General features: G+C 35.9%; 2 protein-coding genes across 6 annotated transcripts; both read left to right on the top strand.

Moving 5' to 3' along the window:
- Positions 1-421: 421 nt before the first annotated feature.
- LOC124440918 lies at positions 422-1,181 on the top strand. Its single transcript, XM_046991342.1, has 3 exons — positions 422-438; positions 486-732; positions 868-1,181. The coding sequence occupies exons 1-3, from the start codon at positions 422-424 to the stop codon at positions 1,126-1,128; spliced, it is 525 nt and encodes a 174-aa protein (XP_046847298.1). The 3' UTR covers positions 1,129-1,181.
- Positions 1,182-1,307: 126 nt separating this feature from the next.
- LOC124442044 lies at positions 1,308-7,086 on the top strand. 5 transcript variants are annotated; one of them, XM_046992558.1, is made up of 9 exons: positions 1,308-1,419; positions 1,540-1,697; positions 1,810-1,983; positions 2,092-2,460; positions 2,533-2,793; positions 2,914-3,089; positions 3,195-3,288; positions 4,446-4,474; positions 6,792-7,086. In XM_046992558.1, the coding sequence occupies exons 5-9, from the start codon at positions 2,756-2,758 to the stop codon at positions 6,839-6,841; spliced, it is 387 nt and encodes a 128-aa protein (XP_046848514.1). In that variant the 5' UTR covers positions 1,308-1,419; positions 1,540-1,697; positions 1,810-1,983; positions 2,092-2,460; positions 2,533-2,755; the 3' UTR covers positions 6,842-7,086. The 5 variants fall into 5 exon arrangements, 2 of the variants coding, with proteins under 2 accessions (XP_046848514.1, XP_046848512.1); XR_006947081.1 differs by lacking the exon at positions 4,446-4,474; XR_006947082.1 differs by lacking the exons at positions 4,446-4,474; positions 6,792-7,086 and adding an exon at positions 3,407-3,778.
- Positions 7,087-21,061: the final 13,975 nt, after the last annotated feature.

Genomic DNA, 21,061 nt, shown 5'->3' with positions numbered 1-21,061 from the left:
ACGCAAGAATATTCGTAAAATTCAATTAATTATGCCACGATTGTGTTGTCAGGTATGTGCAACGTTTTTCAACGTCTGTCGCTGGAATGTTGCATCATTTGGTCGCTGTTCATGAACACGATGCCAGATTGCATATTATCTGCGAAGTGCCGGAATGTAATTCAACCTTCGCTAAGGTAAGCTTTTGATTCTTGATACGACACTGATTTGTTTGTTATTTGTTAAAATATTTACTTATTCAGTGCGTTCACGGATTTGTTGTTTAGGTTAACTCTTACAAAAGTCATCTTAGAAGAAAGCACGCCAATGTTGACTTAAACTCACGTCATCTATGTTGCGTTGAATCAGCGAGTAGCACTCACAACAATTTTGTCCTGATGAGGATGGCCTTGAACTCTTAATTGATGAATTCAACAGGAAAATGAACTTGATGACTCTGTTCAAGCAATGGAACACAAAAGGCTCAATTTCTTCTAAAACAAAAGAAATCAATCTGCTCACACAAAATGTGTGGATAACATTGTAGAAGATTCCACTGAACTTGTCCAAGGAACAGTCAAAGCAATTAAACACGGTTTGCAAAATTGCTTAGAGAAAGCTGGATTAAATTATAATGATGTGCCAGGTCTTGATGAATTATTTGATGAAGGACATGCTATCTCAAATCCATTCAAACATATTTCCACAAAGTATAAACAGAATGCTTATTTTGAGGAGCATTTTGGCTTAGTTGTAAGTTTTATTTCTATGTTTTTTGACTTTTTTTAGAATGTTTAGAGTTTTTGGATAAAGTTTTTTGAGATTTTAACATATTTGAGCCAGCTGCTCTTTAGTGCTTGTTATGCATAATCATTATTTTAATTGTAGCAACCCAGACGAATTAAACTTGGACACAGAGTTGTGAAAAGACGTTCAAGGACTGTGTACAAAGAGGTTATTAAAGATGACGAAATCATGTACATACCACTGCTTAAATCCTTGGAAAAAATGCTCAATGTAAAAGGAGTACTTGAACAGGTCAGATTGTTAATAGCATGGTTGTGTTTTTTTATGTTGGCAAGTTTATCAAACTATGACAACTACATCTTTGCAAGTACCCATATCAATAACAAGGTTGCAAAATATTAATACATGTTCTATGTATAACCATAAAAGGAACTTTATGTGTGTTTTACTGTGTTAGTTTCCATGAAAGCAAAACAATGATGACATGCGTTTATTAGAGCACATTTCCCATATATTCCAATTATTTCATGAAATTTTAAATGAAATTCTGGTGTCATGATGTGATTGAGGATGCCTATTTCAAAACCCATCCTCTGTTTTCCAAGGACTCAACTGCTTTACAAATCATGCTTTACTATGATGAGTTGGAAATTGCAAATGCCCTTGGTAGTAAAACTGGAAAGCATAAGTTAGGTAATAGTTTAATGACATCATAGTGACTAAATCAGTCACTCAAATGTAAAAAAGTGTATGAGCAATGAAAGGCTATAAGAAGCTCTTATTACATCATATGCCATTATTTCTGTATGACAGGAGTTGTTTACTACACAACTGGAAATATTGATCCTCGATATCGATCCCAGTGTGATAACATTCACCTACTCCTTATGGCAACAGTTCCAATTATCAAAAAATATGGCATTGACATTCTCTTGGAGCCTTTCATGAATGACCTTGAATACCTTGAACAAGTAAGTGATCCTATTTATTGTTTTTTAGCTTATTACCTGTTATTGATAATTGTGCAAAGTAAGTAGTTTGATAAAAATTGCTTAAAATTAACTGTCACACTTCTTTTTTGAGGATGGTGGTCACCAGTTCATTGTTAAAGGTGAACCTCTGTCATTTTTTGGGACTATTGTGTTGATTTCTGGAGACAATCTTGGATCACAACTCATGGGTGGATTCAAAGAAGGTCCAGGTGCACATTTGAAATGCCGGCAATGCATGGGGACCACAGAACAAATAAAGCAGAAGGTATGTATGTTTATGATAATACATTATTAACCTGTTTCAACATAGATCAAATGTTTTATTATGGTTTTTAGCAGACCAGGAACATACACTTTAAAGTAAGTCTTTCAGTTTTCAGAAAACATTTTACACTTGGAACTCGTGCTGGTCATGACCGCCAATGTGAACTGATTGAAGAAAACCCAGAACTGAGTAAAGCATATGGGCTTTGCAGGAGATCAATTCTTTGCAACTCTAGGTATTTTCATGTAGCAGATGGCATGCCAGGTGATGCAATGCATGATATACTAGAAGGAGTACTTCAGTATGTATGTAAAGAATTGCTGAAGCACTTCATATTTAAAGAAAAATTTTTAACATTGGAGCAACTTAATGAAAGAATGAACTCTTTTGATTATGGAAATTTTAATGATAAAAACAAGCCATCACCAATCACCCGGACAACTTTGAGGAGTGAAAACAATAGTTTAAAGCAAAAAGGTAGGGTGTAGTGATTGTCACGAGCATTAATACCATCACCCTTGATTTAAATGATTGGTTTTTCTTTTATAGCAAGACAAATGTGGTGCCTTGGAAAATTCCTTCCTTTAGCTCTCGGCAGTGCCATTCCTCAGGATGAAGAAAAGTGGATGCATTTTCTTTTGCTCCTTAAAATTGTTGACATTGTTTTTTCACCAATCACAAACACTGATGAACTTGCTATCCTGGAAGGATACCTGAAGGAATTTTGTGGAAATTCACCCAGCTTTATCCTGGGCTTTCAGTTATACCCAAGATGCATTACTTGGTTCATTACCCAGCTCATATTTACAGGTATGATTTTGCTGGTTTGTATCTTAGTTTATAAATAAAAATATGGTATGTAACTCAAAATGCATGTAAAATTACATCATTGGTTTCCCTCTAGCTAACATGAGTCCTTGATTTTTTCAGATTTGGACCAATGATTTGGAGCTGGTGCATGCGATATGAAGCAAAGCACAGTTACTTTAAAAGATTGGCTTCATACCTTGGAAACTTCACTAATGTTGCACTTAGCCTTGCTGAACGACATCAAACCAGAAGTTGCTATCTAAGAAATCAACCCATTGCAAAAAAGCCTAAAATTGGTAGGATTTTTTTGAATAGATTGATTTTAATTCTAAAACAAAGAGGTCAATTTTAGTAACCTCTCTAGTAAGATAATAAATTAATGTTTGTTTGTTTCTCTTTAGATTCTGCAAAAGAAATTGTTGCTAAGGATAGTGAACATTATTATTTGCTCAAAGAGAAGGAACCTAACTTAAGTGACATTAGTATTTTGTCAAGGTAAAGTACACATAGTGATTATTTTTATTACAGAAGATGGTGACTATTGCGAGAAAAAAATTGCTAGTACTTTATAAAATGAAACCATGGCTGTAATCTGACTCTTAGACAATTTTAGATCCAACCCAGATCCTGTGGGTTTTGCACCCATTATGCGCTTAATTTGCGTCTTAGTAAGCATAAGCATGTCAAGGCCGTCAAGTGCTTTTTTGGTAAGTCGTATAGTCACTCCGGTTCCTTCTCTGACTGCCTTTGCCAAGTTATTTTTCTGAGCCGTTGAAAGTGTAACGCCGTGAACTGTGTAGTTATTACGTCCACCACCTTTAGCAGCTCCACCACCTTTCCTAACTACACCACTACCAGCAACTGCTTTTTGCGTGCTGCCGGTGATAGCACCTGATATAGCTGCTAGGCCTAGAGACGGTAACACTTTTGGTATGAGTTTAGTGACCGTAGGTATGAGTTTTCCAATAAGATTTCCAATAAGCTACCGCCTTCTATACTTCTTGACCCAGGAAGATAAATACCAGCGCCTTTAAATTCCTGAGTGATTACTCGTTCCATGGCGGGTCTGAGAGCTTCAACAAATATTGCGTTATTAATGTCCGACATTTTTGTGCACATGCAAAACATTTTGCGTATATAAACAGTGGAAAAATTTTTTTTTAATCTTATAAATTATTTTTAAATAATAACATATCACATCAGACAAACAGTCTAAACGATTATGTCCATTTTACCGTTTATCCCATTAAGTCGAATAAATCGTTCGCTAAGCACCAAGCAGAACATGTTATACGCTATGCTGCCACCAACATTAATCGCGCTACGAAAAGCTTCGTTCAAGGTTCAACGAATTCTAATGTTTGCCTCTTTTTTTTCTCAATATATCGGCATAAAGACTTACATCGAAATGGTAAATAGAAAACAGGCTTGCAAAGTCTCTTAAGCTTACTTGAGAGCCTGCATCTAGATCGCTGTACTTCATTGCAGCGTCTTGAAACATCATGTAGGCTCTGCTGTAATTGCTGTTAGCAGCTGTGTAATTAACATCAAGCTCTTTTTCAGGTTACTTTTGAGTGTTATTGATCTCAACATAAGTTGGACTTAAATTAGCATGGTCAAAGACATGTATATTTTGTTCTTGATTGTTAAAGCGTTCAGCGTCTTGGAAAGCCAGAAAGATGTGAGTTGGTAGCTCTTCACTACTGTTTGTTGTTACAAGCCACGATGCAATGACCTGATTAGGGCCAAATCGTTTTTGGTAAATACGATTTTGCTCGAAATACAGCACGCGTGTGTATCCAGCGACCAATTGCTTTCTATCATAGTCTGCACTTCGATTGAAGGCCTGATGTAAGGAACCCAAAGCGAAAGATGATTTATCTTAAATTTTCCAGCACCAACCCCATTTTCTCTATGAAGTGTATTTTCTGCAGTGTCGCGAGTAAGGTTCAAAGTAAACTTTACACCTAAGAAAGCCGAGTCAATGTCTTTGACGAAGCCTAAAATGTCGGCAAGAGGAAGCATCATGGTGACGTCTTTAGCACCGGCGCAAAGCTGGCGGCGAGCAGCAAACACAATGTTGAAGTTAGGGTTTTCTGTTGCGTTAAGATCTAAGTTAAAGTGTTGCCGAAAAAGGGCGCCAGTCACACCAGTGGCATTAGGCACACCAGCAGCTGGAAGCAGCTGATCGTTGGTTCTGTTCACAAACTTATTAGGATTAGGTGAACCAGTCCCAGTGTCGCGGTACCAGAAAGCGCTTGTAGCAGTGCTCCTGGGCGAATCGTCCGATACAGTCACAAGCTGCATGATAGTGTTGGCAATTGAAGCAAACTGATTTAGCTCTTCAACAGTCTTGTTGTTAACTTGGAGCTGAACCGTTTGAAACAGGCTCCAGACACCATTTGTTAAAGCGACGTTGTCGTTGTCATTATAGTCAGCGCCAGCGTTTGTTACTACACGACCCCTAACCTCAAGGACGGCTCTGTGAAACCACAGAAGCATGTCATTTTCTTCGGTATTTATATTAACATGTTTCTTGTCGTAATCTTGATCGCGGGAAGCAATTTTCGCGTACTGAAGACGCTCAATAGAGCGATCGACAACAGGCTCGTCAAAGAGTCGAAGTGCAGGAGATATGATGTCCGTACTCATTGCTATAGTTTTTGTACTTCGTACAGTATACATATATCAAAAAATTTTTGTCTGCTATTATATCATAAATAATCAATTCAGCAGACATTTTTAAGCGTACATCATACCATTACCAGAAACTAAGTTGCTTAGAATACTTAAGTCTCGAGAAGTCAGTTGTTGCTTAGCAAGACTTTCAGCGCGCGATACTGGCGCTTTTCTAGCTTCAGAAGTCCCAACCAGCTCATTAAGTTTAGATCCAGCTTCTTTCGTTAAGGCGCTGCGAGCACTTTTTGCGCGCGTTTTTGCGCTACTAATACCAGCTTCAGCCCCAGCACGAGCCACTGCAGATGCACGTGATTTAGCTTTTCTAGCCACTCCTTTAACATCCCCGCGGGCAAGATCGGCAACAAGACTGCTTACGTTTTCAGGCGAGAACTTCTCTTTTGCAGTCGATATAACAGCCTCTTTGGCTGCTGTAGCCGTGTCACGAATTGCTTTTTTACCAGCCGCCACAGCCACATTCTTGATTTTTGGAGCAAACTTACCTACGCGAGATCCTAAGGCTGCAGCTGCGGACTTCCCCCCACTAAATAGCGCACCCTTTGCTTTACCAGCAAGGCCCACGAGGTTTCCTATCAATGACCTCCCGACGAATTTCCGACGAACCCCGTCTACTTGCTTGAATTATTATTAAGTATATTATACACAGAAAATAAGCTGTTGTCATAACAACAGCTTTGAATCGGAATCCGCTTATGAACGTGTATAATCACATTTTCGGACGGATGTTTAAAGTGTAAGTTACTTGCTCACCATTTAAATCAATCTCATTTCCTGACTGATCAGTGATGTTCATTTGCACTCGAGTAATAAGGCTAGTTTCTATTACTGGTAAATAGGTCGGTGGACTGGGTCTTATTTCCAACAAACGTCCTGGTCTTCGGTTTGGAGTAAATGATTTAATAACATCACTAGAATTACCGTTTACTATACTTGAATTAATAAGCGAGCAGTGAATATGGATCTTCTGTACATCTGTAATATTAATTCGATTCTGAATTAAAGTCTTTCCTCTAGTAATATCACTTCCATCCACAGAAAACCCCAAAATAGGGCCTAAGCTGTTATCTGTGTCAAAGGAAACTACAAGGTCACCTTTAATAGTAATCTCAGATTTAGATGTGGCAATATTTCCATAGCATTTTCAATAGCTTCATTGATATCGGGAATGTTGTAATAGCCGGGGGGTATTGTGATTTTTTGCCGTTGAATTGGAGTCTGTTTAAGCTCTCCTCTCTGTGCACCTTCAGTATCACCATAGTTTCCATTTCTAATCTCAAACTCAATTTGGTTTTTTTTTGTAGTGACATTTTCCCACGAATTCCACAAACTAGCTTCAGTAAGAGCCAATTGATATTTTTTGTTAATATCTAAAGATATGGCTGGATTAAAGACAATTTGAAAGTTATTTTCTTGTCTACCGTTCGCCGTAATGGCTCTTGTTGAGTCTAACTCAATGCTAATTTCGTCTTCTAATAATGCTTCAGACATTATAGTTGTATTGATAACACTAAGCAATAGCTTTGTATAATATATGAGCAGAAATTTTAACGCACGTATTTATTTCTAATTTTTCGGTAATAACTTTTCGATATCGCAGCTGAAACTTCGGTTCATAAATTTGAATCAACAAACGATCTCTTTCGCCGAGCAGTAGAAGTATACTTACGACGAAATAGAGAGAAAAATTTTGAAAAATTCCAACTAGAATATAATTCTAATGCTGAAAAAATAGTCATATCTTCTTGGAACTATTCAGACATAGATAAACCTACGCGTGAGGTTCTCAAAGCTTTGCTACGTCCGGCAAAAAACACCACGCCCGTAGTGTAAAACATCATAGAAGACGTGAAAACATAAAAAAACGACTAGAAATTCCAGTAGATGTGTACACTCAAGTTGGTACTTCAGTCACTGGAAAAAGAGGTTCAGATTGGACCAATGTCGCGATGTGTGAAAAAGGTGAAGCAGATTCTTCTACAATCACCATCGAAACCGCTGGATTCTACCAAATATCATTAAGTGGAAAATGTTTTACAAGTGCAGGGGCACTACGAATACTTCAAACTCCTAGCAAATTACTTGTCTTAAGTAAAACAAAAACACATCGTATTGGTGATATTAACTCTGAATGTAGCTATAGCGATTTTATAGATGTAGACTTACCTGCTGATGCAACATTAGTTGTTCAACAGATGGGAACTGCTAAAGTAATTATCACACTCATTATAGAAAGTATAATACCCGAATCTTCAACGGTTGTTTGATTAAAATTTGCTACACGAAGCGCTAGATGGTTCCGAAGGCTTTCCTTCATTATCTAGAACTGAATAAGAACATTTCACGTTTGGCAAAGGGGGGAACCGGCCGCCGGAGGCGTCGGAGTTTCAGTTTTTGGAGGAATTGCACTTAGAAACTGAAGTGCGTTATAGCGTATTAACGCTGGGTCGCTCGTATTTCCATACGCAGCTTCCCAACCTACGGAATTTGTTATAACAGGCGGTCTAATTTCTATTACGTCATTAGGTTTAATAGGTCTGCGCTTACATTGTGCCGAAGGAGGTTCAGATGGAGCTGTATTAGTACGCTTTCTTGATGTAGATGCTAGTGGTTGAAAAGCTTCAAGAAATGAGTTTAGAGCTCTTCCACTTATCCCACCCTGTTTATATAGTAGCAGAATCTCTCTAACAGTGTCCATCTCGATTCTATATACTATATAAATATTATTCTTCTAATTGTATCGTACCTGTCTGTATTAGCAGCCTGGTTTGTAATTTAAGATGTTCTTCTCTTTGTCTTATTATTATATTATTCAATTTTTTCTCTCTTTCTCTTCTTTCTTTTTGCTCTTGTCTTTTCATACGTACTCTTTTAGATTCACTATTCATCTTACCACGTACCCTACTATACGCTACTTCTAAATAATAGACCCCGACGGCCGGCCGCGCGGGGGGTGGGCCGGCCGTCTTTGGCTCCTGGCGTTGTCCAGGCTTTGGCCTTCGCTGTAATTATGCTAGCATACGTACGCGAACTAGGATTGGGGCACTTAGATTTGTGTATAATTGGTCTCAAGGTGTTGTAAAATCATTTTTGTGTAAAATCATTTATGTAGCTGGGAGAATCAGTTTCAAAGCAATGTAAAGTATAAACTATAGCAAAAACAAGACATGAATGTCATAGCAATGAAAATGACTCATTACTGTCCATATCAGTAGTAAAGACACCAGTAGAAAATGACTCATTTACTGTTCTTATCAGTTGTAAAGACATTAGCCAAAAACTGTCTGGTCATGTCATTCACTCCTGAACATGGATACATACTTTAAAGTAGGTTGTTGCCCAAGAAATATATTCCTAGTATAAACAAATGTCTCTAATGTTCAAATAATGTTTTGGAAAAAAATAAGAAGTTCCTTGTAAAATGAAATACTAACTGCTACACACAATGCCAGAGCTCTTCAAAATGCCCTGGGAATAAATGGCATAGCAGACTCTTTATTTTGAGGAGGAAGCACATATTCATATATTCATGTTCTATCACATTAAGTTCCTATGAAATCCATTGTTTTCAACAGATTAAGACATGCATTTATGAATTTGTGCCCCCCCCCCTCCCCCCAATTAAGAAGTATCCTGCGCCACTGCTGGGATTTTTTATATATTAGTAAATCTGGTAGTCTAAAATCTGGTAGTCGGACAGTTAAATGTGTCATTTTCACTTCTGTCATTGCTACGGCAATGATATCCTGCTTTTTCTTCTTCAGGTTATTTATAACTTTTACTTTACATTGCCTTTATAGTTTGAACTATAATAAAGTATTATTGAATCAATCATTAAATAAATATTTCCTCCAAAGTAAAAAAAAACCAAACATTGTCACAACAATTAAGGTGTTAGTCCCCAAATCAAGTATGATTGAATCAAATAACAATAACTGTATGTCCATTTCAAACAACTACAATTCTCATAAATAGAAAGTATATTTTGTAAATTATATGAATCAATAGAAATAAATATAGAAAAGACTGTAATCATACTTATATAGCAAAGCAAATCTTGTGGGCTTTTCAGCATTTCAAAAAGGGATGTTACATGATCATGGTTGCTGTAAGATCAGCATTTACTCTCATTATACAAGAAAATGACCCAACAACATTTATTTTAAGGAACTTCACAAATTCTGAATAGCTAGATATTGCAAACTAAACTCATAAATATAATTTGATGGTTCCATACAAGTTTCTTAATAAAACTGTTCCAGTAAATAAATGACAGTTGAAAACTTGAAAATACAAATGTTTGATTATTGTCAATAATATATTTATACCTTTTATAAATATACAACTGTTGTTATTTGAACCTTTGTTAAAAGAAATCTACAATACAACTGTTTCTGATCATCTTTAGTATAAAGAAGACATACCTAAAATGAAAAAAGAAATTGATTCTCTTCTTCATTGAAAATGAGCTACAAATTCATTTCCTCTTCTTCTATCTCCTTGTACGTTTTCACAAAGACAGGAGTATTTTAGCTACTAGAAAATAAAAGATAAGTAGAAGTCCAAATGCTTCAGTTTCAATATCTATAGTTTGCTTATAACCAAATGAAGATTGTTGTATATTATTGTAGTACATGTTCTGGTCCAAATGCTTTTGTTTCAATTTCTTTCGCTGTAAACTTAGAATTTGTCTTTTGAACTTTGAAAGTGTCTTTTGTTCTTTTTTTTTCCTTTATCTCGCGATAGGTTTCTCAAATACGGAAAACGTTTAGCTGTTGGCAAATAAAAGATAAATATAAAGGTCAAATGCTTCACTTTCAAGTTCTATCGCTTGTTATAAAATTTATTATGTTGGTTTTTCGTGTTTTTCCTATCACAGTAAATTACACCGCGATTATTTTCTCGTAATATTAACATAGTCAGGTCTAAATGTTTTCGTTTTAATTTTCAACGCTCGTTCAAAAAAATCTTTTGCTTTTTCGTACTCTCCCATTTTATTGTAAACCAAACCCAGATTGTTGTACGTTGTCGCAATATTAACATGGTCAGGTCCAAATGTTTTCGTTTTAATTTTCAACGCTCTTTCATAAAAATCTTTTGCTTTTTCGTACTCTCCCATATTTTTGTAAACTGAACCCATATTGCTGTACATAGTCGCAATATTAACATGATCAGGTCCAAGTGTTTTTTTTTGAATTTTCATCGCTCATTCATAAAAATCTTTTGCTTTTTGGTACTCTCCCATATAAAAGTAAACCAAACCCAGATCGTTGTACATTATTGCAATATTAACATGGTCAGGTCCAAATGTTTTCGTTTGAATTTCTATCGCTCGTTCATAAAAATCTTTTGCTTTTTCGTATTCTCCCATATCTCTGTAAACCAAACCCAGATTGTCGTACGTTGTCGCAATGTTAACATGGTCAGGTCCAAATGCTTTTGTTTCAATTTCTTTCGCTCGTTCATAAAAATCTTTTGCTTTTTCGTACTCTCCCATATCACGGTAAACTGAACCTAGATTGAAGTACGTTCTCGCAATATTAACATGGTCAGGTCCAAATGTAATTTTCATCGCTCGTTCATGAAAATCTTTTGCTTTTTCGTATTTTCCCATTTTATAGTAAACGAAACCCAGATAGATGTACGTTAGCGCAATATTAACATGGTCAGGTCCAAATGTTTTTGTTTTAATTTCTATCGCTCGTTCATAAAAATCTTTTGCTCTTTCGTACTCTCCCATTTTACTGTAAACCGAACCCAGATTGATGTACGTTGGCGCAATATTAACATGGTCAGGTCCAAATGTTTTCGTGTCAATTTCTATCGCTTGTTCATAAAATTTTTTTGCTTTTTCGTACTCTCCCATTTTACTGTAAACCGACCCAGATTGTTGTACGTTGTCGCAATATTAACATGGTCAGGTCCAAATGTTTTCGTTTGAATTTCTATCGCTCGTTCATAAAATCTTTTGCTTTTCGTACTCTCCCATATCATCGTAAACCGAACCCAGATTGTTGTACGTTGTCGCAATATTAACATGGTCAGGTCCAAATGTTTTCGTTTGAATTTCTATCGCTCGTTCATAAAATCTTTTGCTTTTCGTACTCTCCCATTTTACTGTAAACCGAACCCAGATTGTTGTACGTTGTCGCAATATTAACATGGTCAGGTCCAAATGTTTTCGTTTCAATTTCTATCGCTCGTTCATAAAAATCTTTTGCTTTTTCGTACTCTCCCATTTTGTAAACCAACCCAGATTGTTGTACGTTGTCGCAATATTAACATGGTCAGGTCCAAATGTTTTGTTTGAATTTCTATCGCTCGTTCATAAAATCTTTTGCTTTTCGTACTCTCCCATATTTTGTAAACCAAACCCAGATTGTTGTACGTTGTCGCAATATTAACATGGTCAGGTCCAAATGCTTTCGTTTGAATTTCTATCGCTCGTTCATAAAAATCTTTTGCTTTTTCGTACTCTCCCATATGTAAACCGAACCCAGATTGTTGTACGTTGTCGCAATATTAACATGGTCAGGTCCAAATGTTTTCGTTTCAATTTCTATCGCTCGTTCATAAAATCTTTTGCTTTTCGTACTCTCCCATATCTTTGTAAACCAAACCCAGATTGTTGTACGTTGTCGCAATATTAACATGGTCAGGTCCAAATGTTTTGTTTGAATTTCTATCGCTCGTTCATAAAAATCTTTTGCTTTTCGTACTCTCCCATATTATGTAAACCAAACCCAGATTGTTGTACGTTGTCGCAATATTAACATGGTCAGGTCCAAATGTTTTTTTGTCAATTTCTATCGCTCGTTCATAAAAATCTTTTGCTTTTTCGTACTCTCCCATATCATTGTAAACCAAACCCAGATTGTTGTACGTTGTCGCAATATTAACATGGTCAGGTCCAAATGTTTTGTTTGAATTTCTATCGCTCGTTCATAAAAATCTTTTGCTTTTTCGTACTCTCCTATATCATTGTAAACCAAACCCAGATTGCTGTACGTTATCGCAATATTAACATGGTCAGGTCCAAATGCTTTTGTTTGAATTTCTATCGCTTGTTCATAAAAGTCTTTTGCTTTTTCGTACTCTCCCATATTATAGTAAACCAAACCCAGATTGTTGTACGTTGACACAACATTAACATGGTCAGGTCCAAATGTTTTTGTTCGATTTCGCATTGCTCGCTCGAGAAAATCTTTAGCATTTTCGTACTCTCCATTGTTCAAAAGCAATGAACCCAACTCGTTGTACGAATATGAAACATCAATATGATCAACACCTAACACTTTAGTTTGAATTTCTGTTATTTCATAAAGTACTTTAGTTGCAAGTTTATAGTTGCAAAATCTTTTCAAAACATCTACAAAATATTTGGCAACTTTCCAATTTCTTTCATCAAGTTTTTGTTTTGATGAATTTACATTGATCAACTTATTTTGGAAATGTTGAAATGATGAATTTGTTATGAATTTAATTAGATGTGGAATTATTTTGATTTCATCTTCTCTGTCTTTAAAATGATTTAGTGCCCAAGCAACTTGACAGGCAAGATCAGCTGCAGACATTTTAGAATCATTTTCGTTTTGTTTACAGCCAAAGGTCTGCGATGAATAATTTATGATGGCTTCGTGTACAACGCTGTGCAGGCGGATGTCGTTGTTTTCCGTATGAAGGAATAAGGAACAATGCTTCAACTGAAGACAGACATCTTCTGCAGATTTTTGTGGATCAATGCTTTTAATGAATTGTATTATAACATCTTGTGGTAAGGGATCGAAAGATATTATTGAGAAAAGTTTAAAAACATGTTCCAACAAGATGGATTCTTCGGCATTTTTTTGTACTGCTAACATAACAGTTTTCATTCCTAAGTAAGATGTGTTTATTTTTGAAAATTGCCATCCATGTTCTGTCGCTCTCCTTCATTCAACTTATCAAAATATTGCTCCCACGTGAATGTCGGATTTACACTTTTACACTACCTACGTAGGAAGCAGCATTTGCCAGGAACAACGGTTGACGATCTAATTTGTCTGATAAATCCTTTAAAATTTTTCATCTTTATTATGAATATCAGAAAAGACAGATAGAAGTTTTCGACATTCTTCATTGTTCATACCATGACTAATTGAAATGTGTTTATTTAGATTTCCATTTGGTGGTATAGCATATGTATTTTGGACAGTTACTATAATTTGACCATTTTTCCAACTATGATCACCAACTTGAGGTAACAATGGATAAATTTCATCAAGTTCAACCACGTTATCTACAACAATCCACCATGTTTGCCAAGATTTCAGTTGTTGTGTCAGCAATAATTGAAAATCTTTAATTTTATCTTCGCTGTTTTTTGCTTCTTTCAGAATATTTTCAATGACAGTTTTATCATTGCTTAATCGTTTACAAAGTTCAGCATAAGTTTTCAAAAGAGAGTCGATATCTTTTCCTTCGAGTGTCATCACAAATGTCGTATTCTTTTCCCAGTCAAACGAGTTATACATTTCTTCGCAAATTTGTCTAGCTAATTGAGATTTACCACTGCCAGGATTACCAGAAATATAGTAATATGTTAGTTCATTATTGTTAGTACTGCGCAAGTTGTTGAGATCTGCTGTGATTTGATTAAGCAATTCTGTACGTTTAACCACATCGTGATTTGATTTGCAAGGAAGTACTTGAAAAGATATAAAACTGTTTCTTTGACTTTTTATTTTGATAATTTCAGTGATTGAAAATCCTAGATCTTGAAATGACTTTTGAATATCACAAACCATTGTGTGATAATCAGCATCAGATACTTTTCCATCTTTATTATGAGCGATTTCATTTCTTACATCACGAAGTTTCTCCACAGCATCTCTAACTTTTGGACCAATTTTTGTTCGAATTGATTTGGAATATAATATCGCTGCAAATAGCGTCGTACAATCCCACTTACTGGTGTCACCATTTTGAAATTTTGACAGAATATGTTTTCCAGGAGGTTTCTTTCTTGAAACTTCAATATTGAACAACTTCTGACCACTAACGTTTGTATTTTTCCATTCTCCGAGAGATTTTTTGTAATGAGTGTTCCATTCTTGGATAAAAAGATCAACAAGTTTCTTTGTAATATCTGTAAGTATTTCTTGCAGGTAGAATTTATTAATTTTTTCTCTTGACTGCATCTAAGGGTCATAAAATTATTAATATTATCATAAATTGGTTCTTTAATTAGAGTTTACAGACAACTAAAATTGTTGAAGATCAAACATAGCTACGTAAAGTTACAGTTTTACTTGTACGTGTAAATGAATATAGAGGATGGCAGCTGAAAACAACGCAATTGGACATTTTAGTTTTCCTGCATTTAGGCATTTGGCTACATTTTGGTAGTGGCGTCGCCAGGATTTTGTGAGTGGATGGGCTCAAAATTTGTACCACGTCAGTCGCTAGGGAAAAGGCCCTTAACATTGCTTCTGCACTGGGAAATTTTTGAAATATTTATCACAACATGAATAGTTTCAATTTTTTAACTTCCCAGTTTAACCTTGGCGGATTTGTACATTCTTCGTGTTATAACGTTACGTAGATTGATTATTGATTTCAATGAAATGTTTTAATATTATAATACTCCCAGAATTGCAGTATTTTCATGAGTCTTACTCTTAGTCATTGCTATATTTGTATTTTTGTGTCTACAAGTTTGAGTCTACCAGTATACTTGTCACGATCTCACAAGTTCTATGATATGGTGTAATGTGGTTTATGATAAGCATCACAAAATTACTTGTTCTTCCTTGCCCACTAGAGACTTGAGTTATTGTAGAATTATTGTTTTGTTTTTTTTTTATTTTTAAGAAATTAAAGTCTTTACCACTCGGCTAACAACCCAGAAAGGGTAAATACAACGCAAACTAGTCTACACAATTAATAGAATTCTTCCCTTTACAGTAAAGTTGTGCGAATTCCGTGAGAGCTACATTAATGCCATGTGCTTCTTTTTCAATTTCGAATGATGCATATGAAAACTCTTATCTAAAATTCAAATGAGGGGCACTTGGGGGGCACAATAAATTTTTAGAGGGCACGTGCCCCCTTTCCACGCCCCATTTTAGCGACGCCACTGCATGTTACAATGAAAAAGGAGGTACTGAGTTATATTATCACTTAGGAAGGTGTTCAACAATTTGTCTAACTGACACACAAATTCTCTAACTGACTGACGCTTTTGCAGAGTTGGTCCAATGTCTGGACGATAGAAGTTTGTCTCTTGTGATTCGGGAGGCGAAAGACAATGGACGTAGAGCTTTAGAAGTCCTCAGACATCACTATCAAGGCAGAGGAAAAACTTTGCATCATCGCTCTTTACACGGAACTCACTTCGCTGTAGAAAAGTGACGACGAGACTGTCACAGATTATATATTGCGAGCGGAACGATCGGCAACAGCCTTAAGAGAAGCCGAGGAGATAATAAGTGATGCACTACTCATTGCAATGGTTTTAAAGGGTCTGCCAAGCACGTACGACGTCTTTGCTACCGTAACAGTTCAAAGGGAAAGACAAATGACATTTACGGAATTTAAAACTCGTTACGAAGTCATGAAGAAAATATCAAACCATTGTCACCAAAACTGAGGTAGGTGACAACGTTATGTATGTGAAACCAAAATTTGACGGAAATTGTTTCAAATGTGGAAGAAAGGGACACAAAAGCTCACAATGCCGAGTGAAGGGGAACAAATGGTGCTCCATATGCAAGACCAAGACCCACGACACGAAAGATTGCCGAAAGACGAAAGAAACGTCCAAGTCAGCTAAAGACGGCAGCGCTGTGACAGTGAACGGCAACATTCCTTTTTATTCGTGTCAAAGGATGAGGAAGAGAACGCTAAAGCAGACGTGAAGGACAAGGATCAAGCGAATTTAACTCTACTGGTGGACACAGGAGCTACAAGCCACATTATTAACGATAAGTCAAAATTTATAGATTTTGATAGTAAATTTGATAGTAAAGCGCATGTTATTGAATTAGCAAATGGCAGTAAAGCCAACGTAGTAGTCGGTAAAGGTACTGCTAAGGTCAAATTAGTTGACTTGCATGGAAATGCGCAGGATGTCTTATTAAGTAATGTCTTATATGTCCCATCTTACGATTAAAATATCATCTTAGTAAATGCTGCCGTAGAAAACGGGGCAAAAGTCAAATTAGATAAACACGATCAGCATGTACAGTGCCCTCATGGCACAAAGTTTGGAATAAGACAAAAAGGCAAACTTACTATATAAATAGCATATCATCTTCAAATAAAAATGCACGTTTTCTTTACGAGTAGCACAAGGTTCTAGGTTACTGCAACTACAAGGACGTTAGGAAACTAGAGAAGGTGGTTAAGGGGATGAAAATCTCAGACTTGAGGGAAGTTGAGTGTGAGGTTTGTACGCAAGGTAAAATATGTCAGACGAAAAGTAAGCTGAAAGATAAAAGTCGAGAGGTCCTCTTGAGTTATTCACACGGATCTTGCAGGTCCTATTGATCCGGAAGGAAGAGAAGGGTTTAGATATGCATTGTCATTTGTGGATGATTATTCAGGATTGAATATGGTCTATTTTCTTAAGCATAAAAGCGATACACCACAAGCATTAAAACAGTTTTTAGCAGATGTTGCACCTTACGGAAATGTGAAGCGCATAAGAAGTGATAACGGCACTGAATTTACAAGCGAGAAATTCAAATCTATTCTTCGAGAAAACAAAATTAGGCATGAAACTAGTGCACCATATTCGCCACACCAGAACGGCAGAGTTGAGAGATCGTGGTTAACTTTATTTAACATGGCTAGGTGTCTATTGCTAGAAGCGGAACTACCAAAATCCATGTGGACATATGCCGTCATGGCATCTGCTTATATTAGGAATCGTTGTTTTAATTCGAGGTTGAACAAAACTCTGTTAGAAGCATTTACAGGCTCAAAATCAGACTTGAGCAAAATGCACGTTTTTCGTTGTGTTTGTTATGGTTATTCACAAAATTCCAAAAAGTTAGACCCTAGAAGTAAACAAGATATTTTCGTAGGGTATGATAAAAATAGTCCAGCATATCTACTATACTACCCTGACATTAACAAGGTAGAGCGTGTAAGATGCGTTAAGTTCTTCAGGGAGGGTAGCAGGGAACTGCCAGAACTAGATGATGAAGAACTTGCACCTCAGATAGCAAAATTGAATGAAAGAAACCCCAAAACAACTAACGAAGACATTAGTACTCCAGAGACATCTAGAGAATCAAGATACCCCACTAGGATAAGAAGTAAGAGTAAATATCTTGACGAGTATGTGACAGAAGAAGTTTCAGGGGAGGATACTGTCTCATATACCGTAGATTATTGCTATAGAGTATCCAACATCCCAACGACATATTCCCAAGCAATAAGCTCTATTGTAAAATAAAATGGCAAAAAGCCATGAATGATGAAATGAAAGCGTTAATTGACAATGATACGTTTGAACTTGTTCCACCCCACCAAACAGAGACATAGTGGGGGGAAATTGGTATACACCGTAAAAGTAGGGAACATTTCGTAAAATAGTAGCGAGAGACTTGCCGAGCGGAAATCGAATTCGTGTAATAAAATTTAATGCCCAACATAAAGTTTTGATTAGAGCCATAGAAATAGACCAAAAATTGTAAAATTGAATTTATTGTAACGTTTCGTCTTTACTCAAGACATCTTCAGACAAATAATAAATAGGATGTTAAGACAAGATATTATATTTACAAAAAGGTGTTAAATTACTACTAAAGGAGGCGGTGTCAAATGGATTATATGATAAGGAAGTTAGGAAGTAAAATAAAGAGAAATTAAAAGAGGTTAAGTGGAATGGAGTTTCCTTGCACGTTAAGTGAAGGCTTGTATTTATTGATTAGAAGGCTTTCATGAATGGAGAGTTCATAAGAATCGTTAGAAGAGGAGATTATTTTAAAGTCGTCTAAGTTGGGGTGTGTCCAGTTGCGTTAATGTGAGCAAAGGTGCTTGATGACGCAGGGTGGGAAACTTGGTTGCCTGTAAGGGGATATTCCCAAGTGCTCAAAATCTGGTGTGTAGATGACGTGGTTTGACCCACATACGAGGCGTTGCAGCTTCGACTCTTGAATAAATAGACTACACCAGATCTCAGAGGTTTGGGAATTTTGTCCTTAAAGGAAAGAAAGAAGAGATACGTTGGGAAGGGCGGAAAACAAATTTAATAGATATATGTGGAAGGCTGCAGCACAAAGGCTATTGATTTGTGTACGAATTTGAAGGAGTGTATGCCGGTGAAAGGAAGACAAAAATAGGGCATTTTGTGAGCAGTCAAGACAGGTGGTTTGGAGGTGTTGTTAAGGAAGCGACGTGTGATTTGGTCAATTATACGTGAAGGAAAACCGTTTTTTCTGAATTCGAGTTGTGTATGAAAATTTTCGTAAGTAGAACAAAGGTTGAAGATGCGGTGACCACACATGCGGTGACCACACGTCATCTACACACCAGATTTTTGAAGCACTTGGGAATATCTCCCATTACAGGCAACCACGTTCCCCACCCTGCGTTATCAAGCATCTTTGCTCATATTAACGCAACTAGAAACACCACAAACTTAGACGACTTTAAGATAATCTCTTCTTCTAACGATTCTTATGAACTCTCCGTTCATGAAAGCCTTCTAATCAATAAATACAAGCCTTCACTTAACGTGCAAGGGAACTCCATTCCACTTAACCTCTTTTAATTTCTCTTTATTTTACTTCCTAACTTCCTTATCATATAATCCATTTGACACCGCCTCCTTTAGTAGTAATTTAACACCTTTTTGTAAATATAATATCTTGTCTTAACATCCTATTTATTATTTGTCTGAAGATGTCTTGAGTAAAGACGAAACGTTACAATAAATTCAATTTTACAATATTTTTGGTCTATTTCTATGGCTCTAATTGAAACTTTATGTTGGGCATTAATTTTTATTACACGATTTCGTAAAAGCACTATTGCTAATGCGCATTTAATATACACGACAAGTTTTTTTAAAATAGACATGTTTCGACATCTCATGATGCCATCTTCAGTATGAGTGAAATAATAAGTGATCCAAGGTTTATGTAAGAGTAATATGATACATAAATTACAACAATAAAAAGGAAATAAGATAAATTAATGGGGAGCGTCCGAACGTATTATAAATTCAATACAATATTTAGTTTATAATACGCTCGGACGCTATCCATTAATTTATCTTATTTCCTTTTTATTGTTGTAATTTATGTATCATATTACTTTTACATAAACCTTATATCACTTATTCTTTCACTCATACTGAAGATGGCATCATGAGATGTCGAAACATGTCTATTTAAAAACTTGTCGTATATAAATGCATGCAATAGTGCTTTACGAAATTATCCATGAATATCTTATTTCCTCTACTACCTCGTGACCATGCACATGATGTGTATCGATGTAGAACATTACTATTATATAGTAGAAATTTATTTCTTTTTATTATTATATAAAGATAAATGAAAGTTAACAAGTTCATTTTCCAAACTTGATTCGAGCTAGTTCCAAATCTCACCAAAATCAACAAATTTATCTTTATAAAACATTTACATACGTACATAGCGAGGAAGTAGAGTATTTTACAGAAAAACAAAATAATCGATAAATGAGCATGAAACATTAAATCACAAAATCAAAATACAATATAACAACGAAAGGTAAAGTTTAAAATCAACATACCTTCACAAATTCACAAAGATTAAAAACGACGCAACCAACTACATGATATCTCAGATGCGGCGTTCTAGTCGATTCTGTGGAATAATTTAAAAGATTTACGTTTCCGGTCACGTGAGATATGTTACCCTACCCCTAGGAAAAAGGCTCCTACAATATACCGGAAGAAAAACCCCTTTCCTTTTATACCAACCAACCAAATCCTCAACAAATTTTACTGTACAAATACTATAAACAATTTTAACCAGAAGCAGAAGCATTTGCTAAATAGTTTCGAAATCTTTATACAACGATGGAGATGCAGGGAATTTTCAGTATTTTCTTATTAAATACGGTATGTATAGTTTCAAAATTTATTTTTATTTTAGACTTTTTATAATTCTGCCTTATGACGCTTGAATTTTGTCAAGAGTTATAGCCAAGAGTTAAGTCGATATAAAGTTTGTCTAAATGGCAGTAATTCCTGGACGCTTTAATTTCTAGGCAGCCTACAAATATGTCATTGCACTGTCCGAGACTAATTACCCTGCGTTTTATGGATAGGTCTGTGGCAACAAAATATTCGAAAGGCTCAAATTTTCGACATTTTTCAGATGGATGACAAAAGGCTTTACAAACCTTTGCTTTACCAGACGTCATTTCAATGTAGAGTGCACCTGTGGAATGTTTATTTCTTAACTGTAAATGGTGTTGAGTTCTCTAAACGTCATGTTAGTAGAGGAAGAGATACTAAAATAGAATAGGATAAACCTGTGTTTTTCTTGCCCTTTGTTACATGTCTAGCATGTGAAGAGTTTTCTCTTAATAA

The sequence above is a fragment of the Xenia sp. Carnegie-2017 genome, unplaced genomic scaffold (assembly GCF_021976095.1).
Source record: "Xenia sp. Carnegie-2017 unplaced genomic scaffold, XeniaSp_v1 HiC_scaffold_20, whole genome shotgun sequence".
Lineage (NCBI taxonomy): Eukaryota > Metazoa > Cnidaria > Anthozoa > Malacalcyonacea > Xeniidae > Xenia > Xenia sp. Carnegie-2017.
This window is presented reverse-complemented; position numbering and strand designations above follow the sequence as displayed.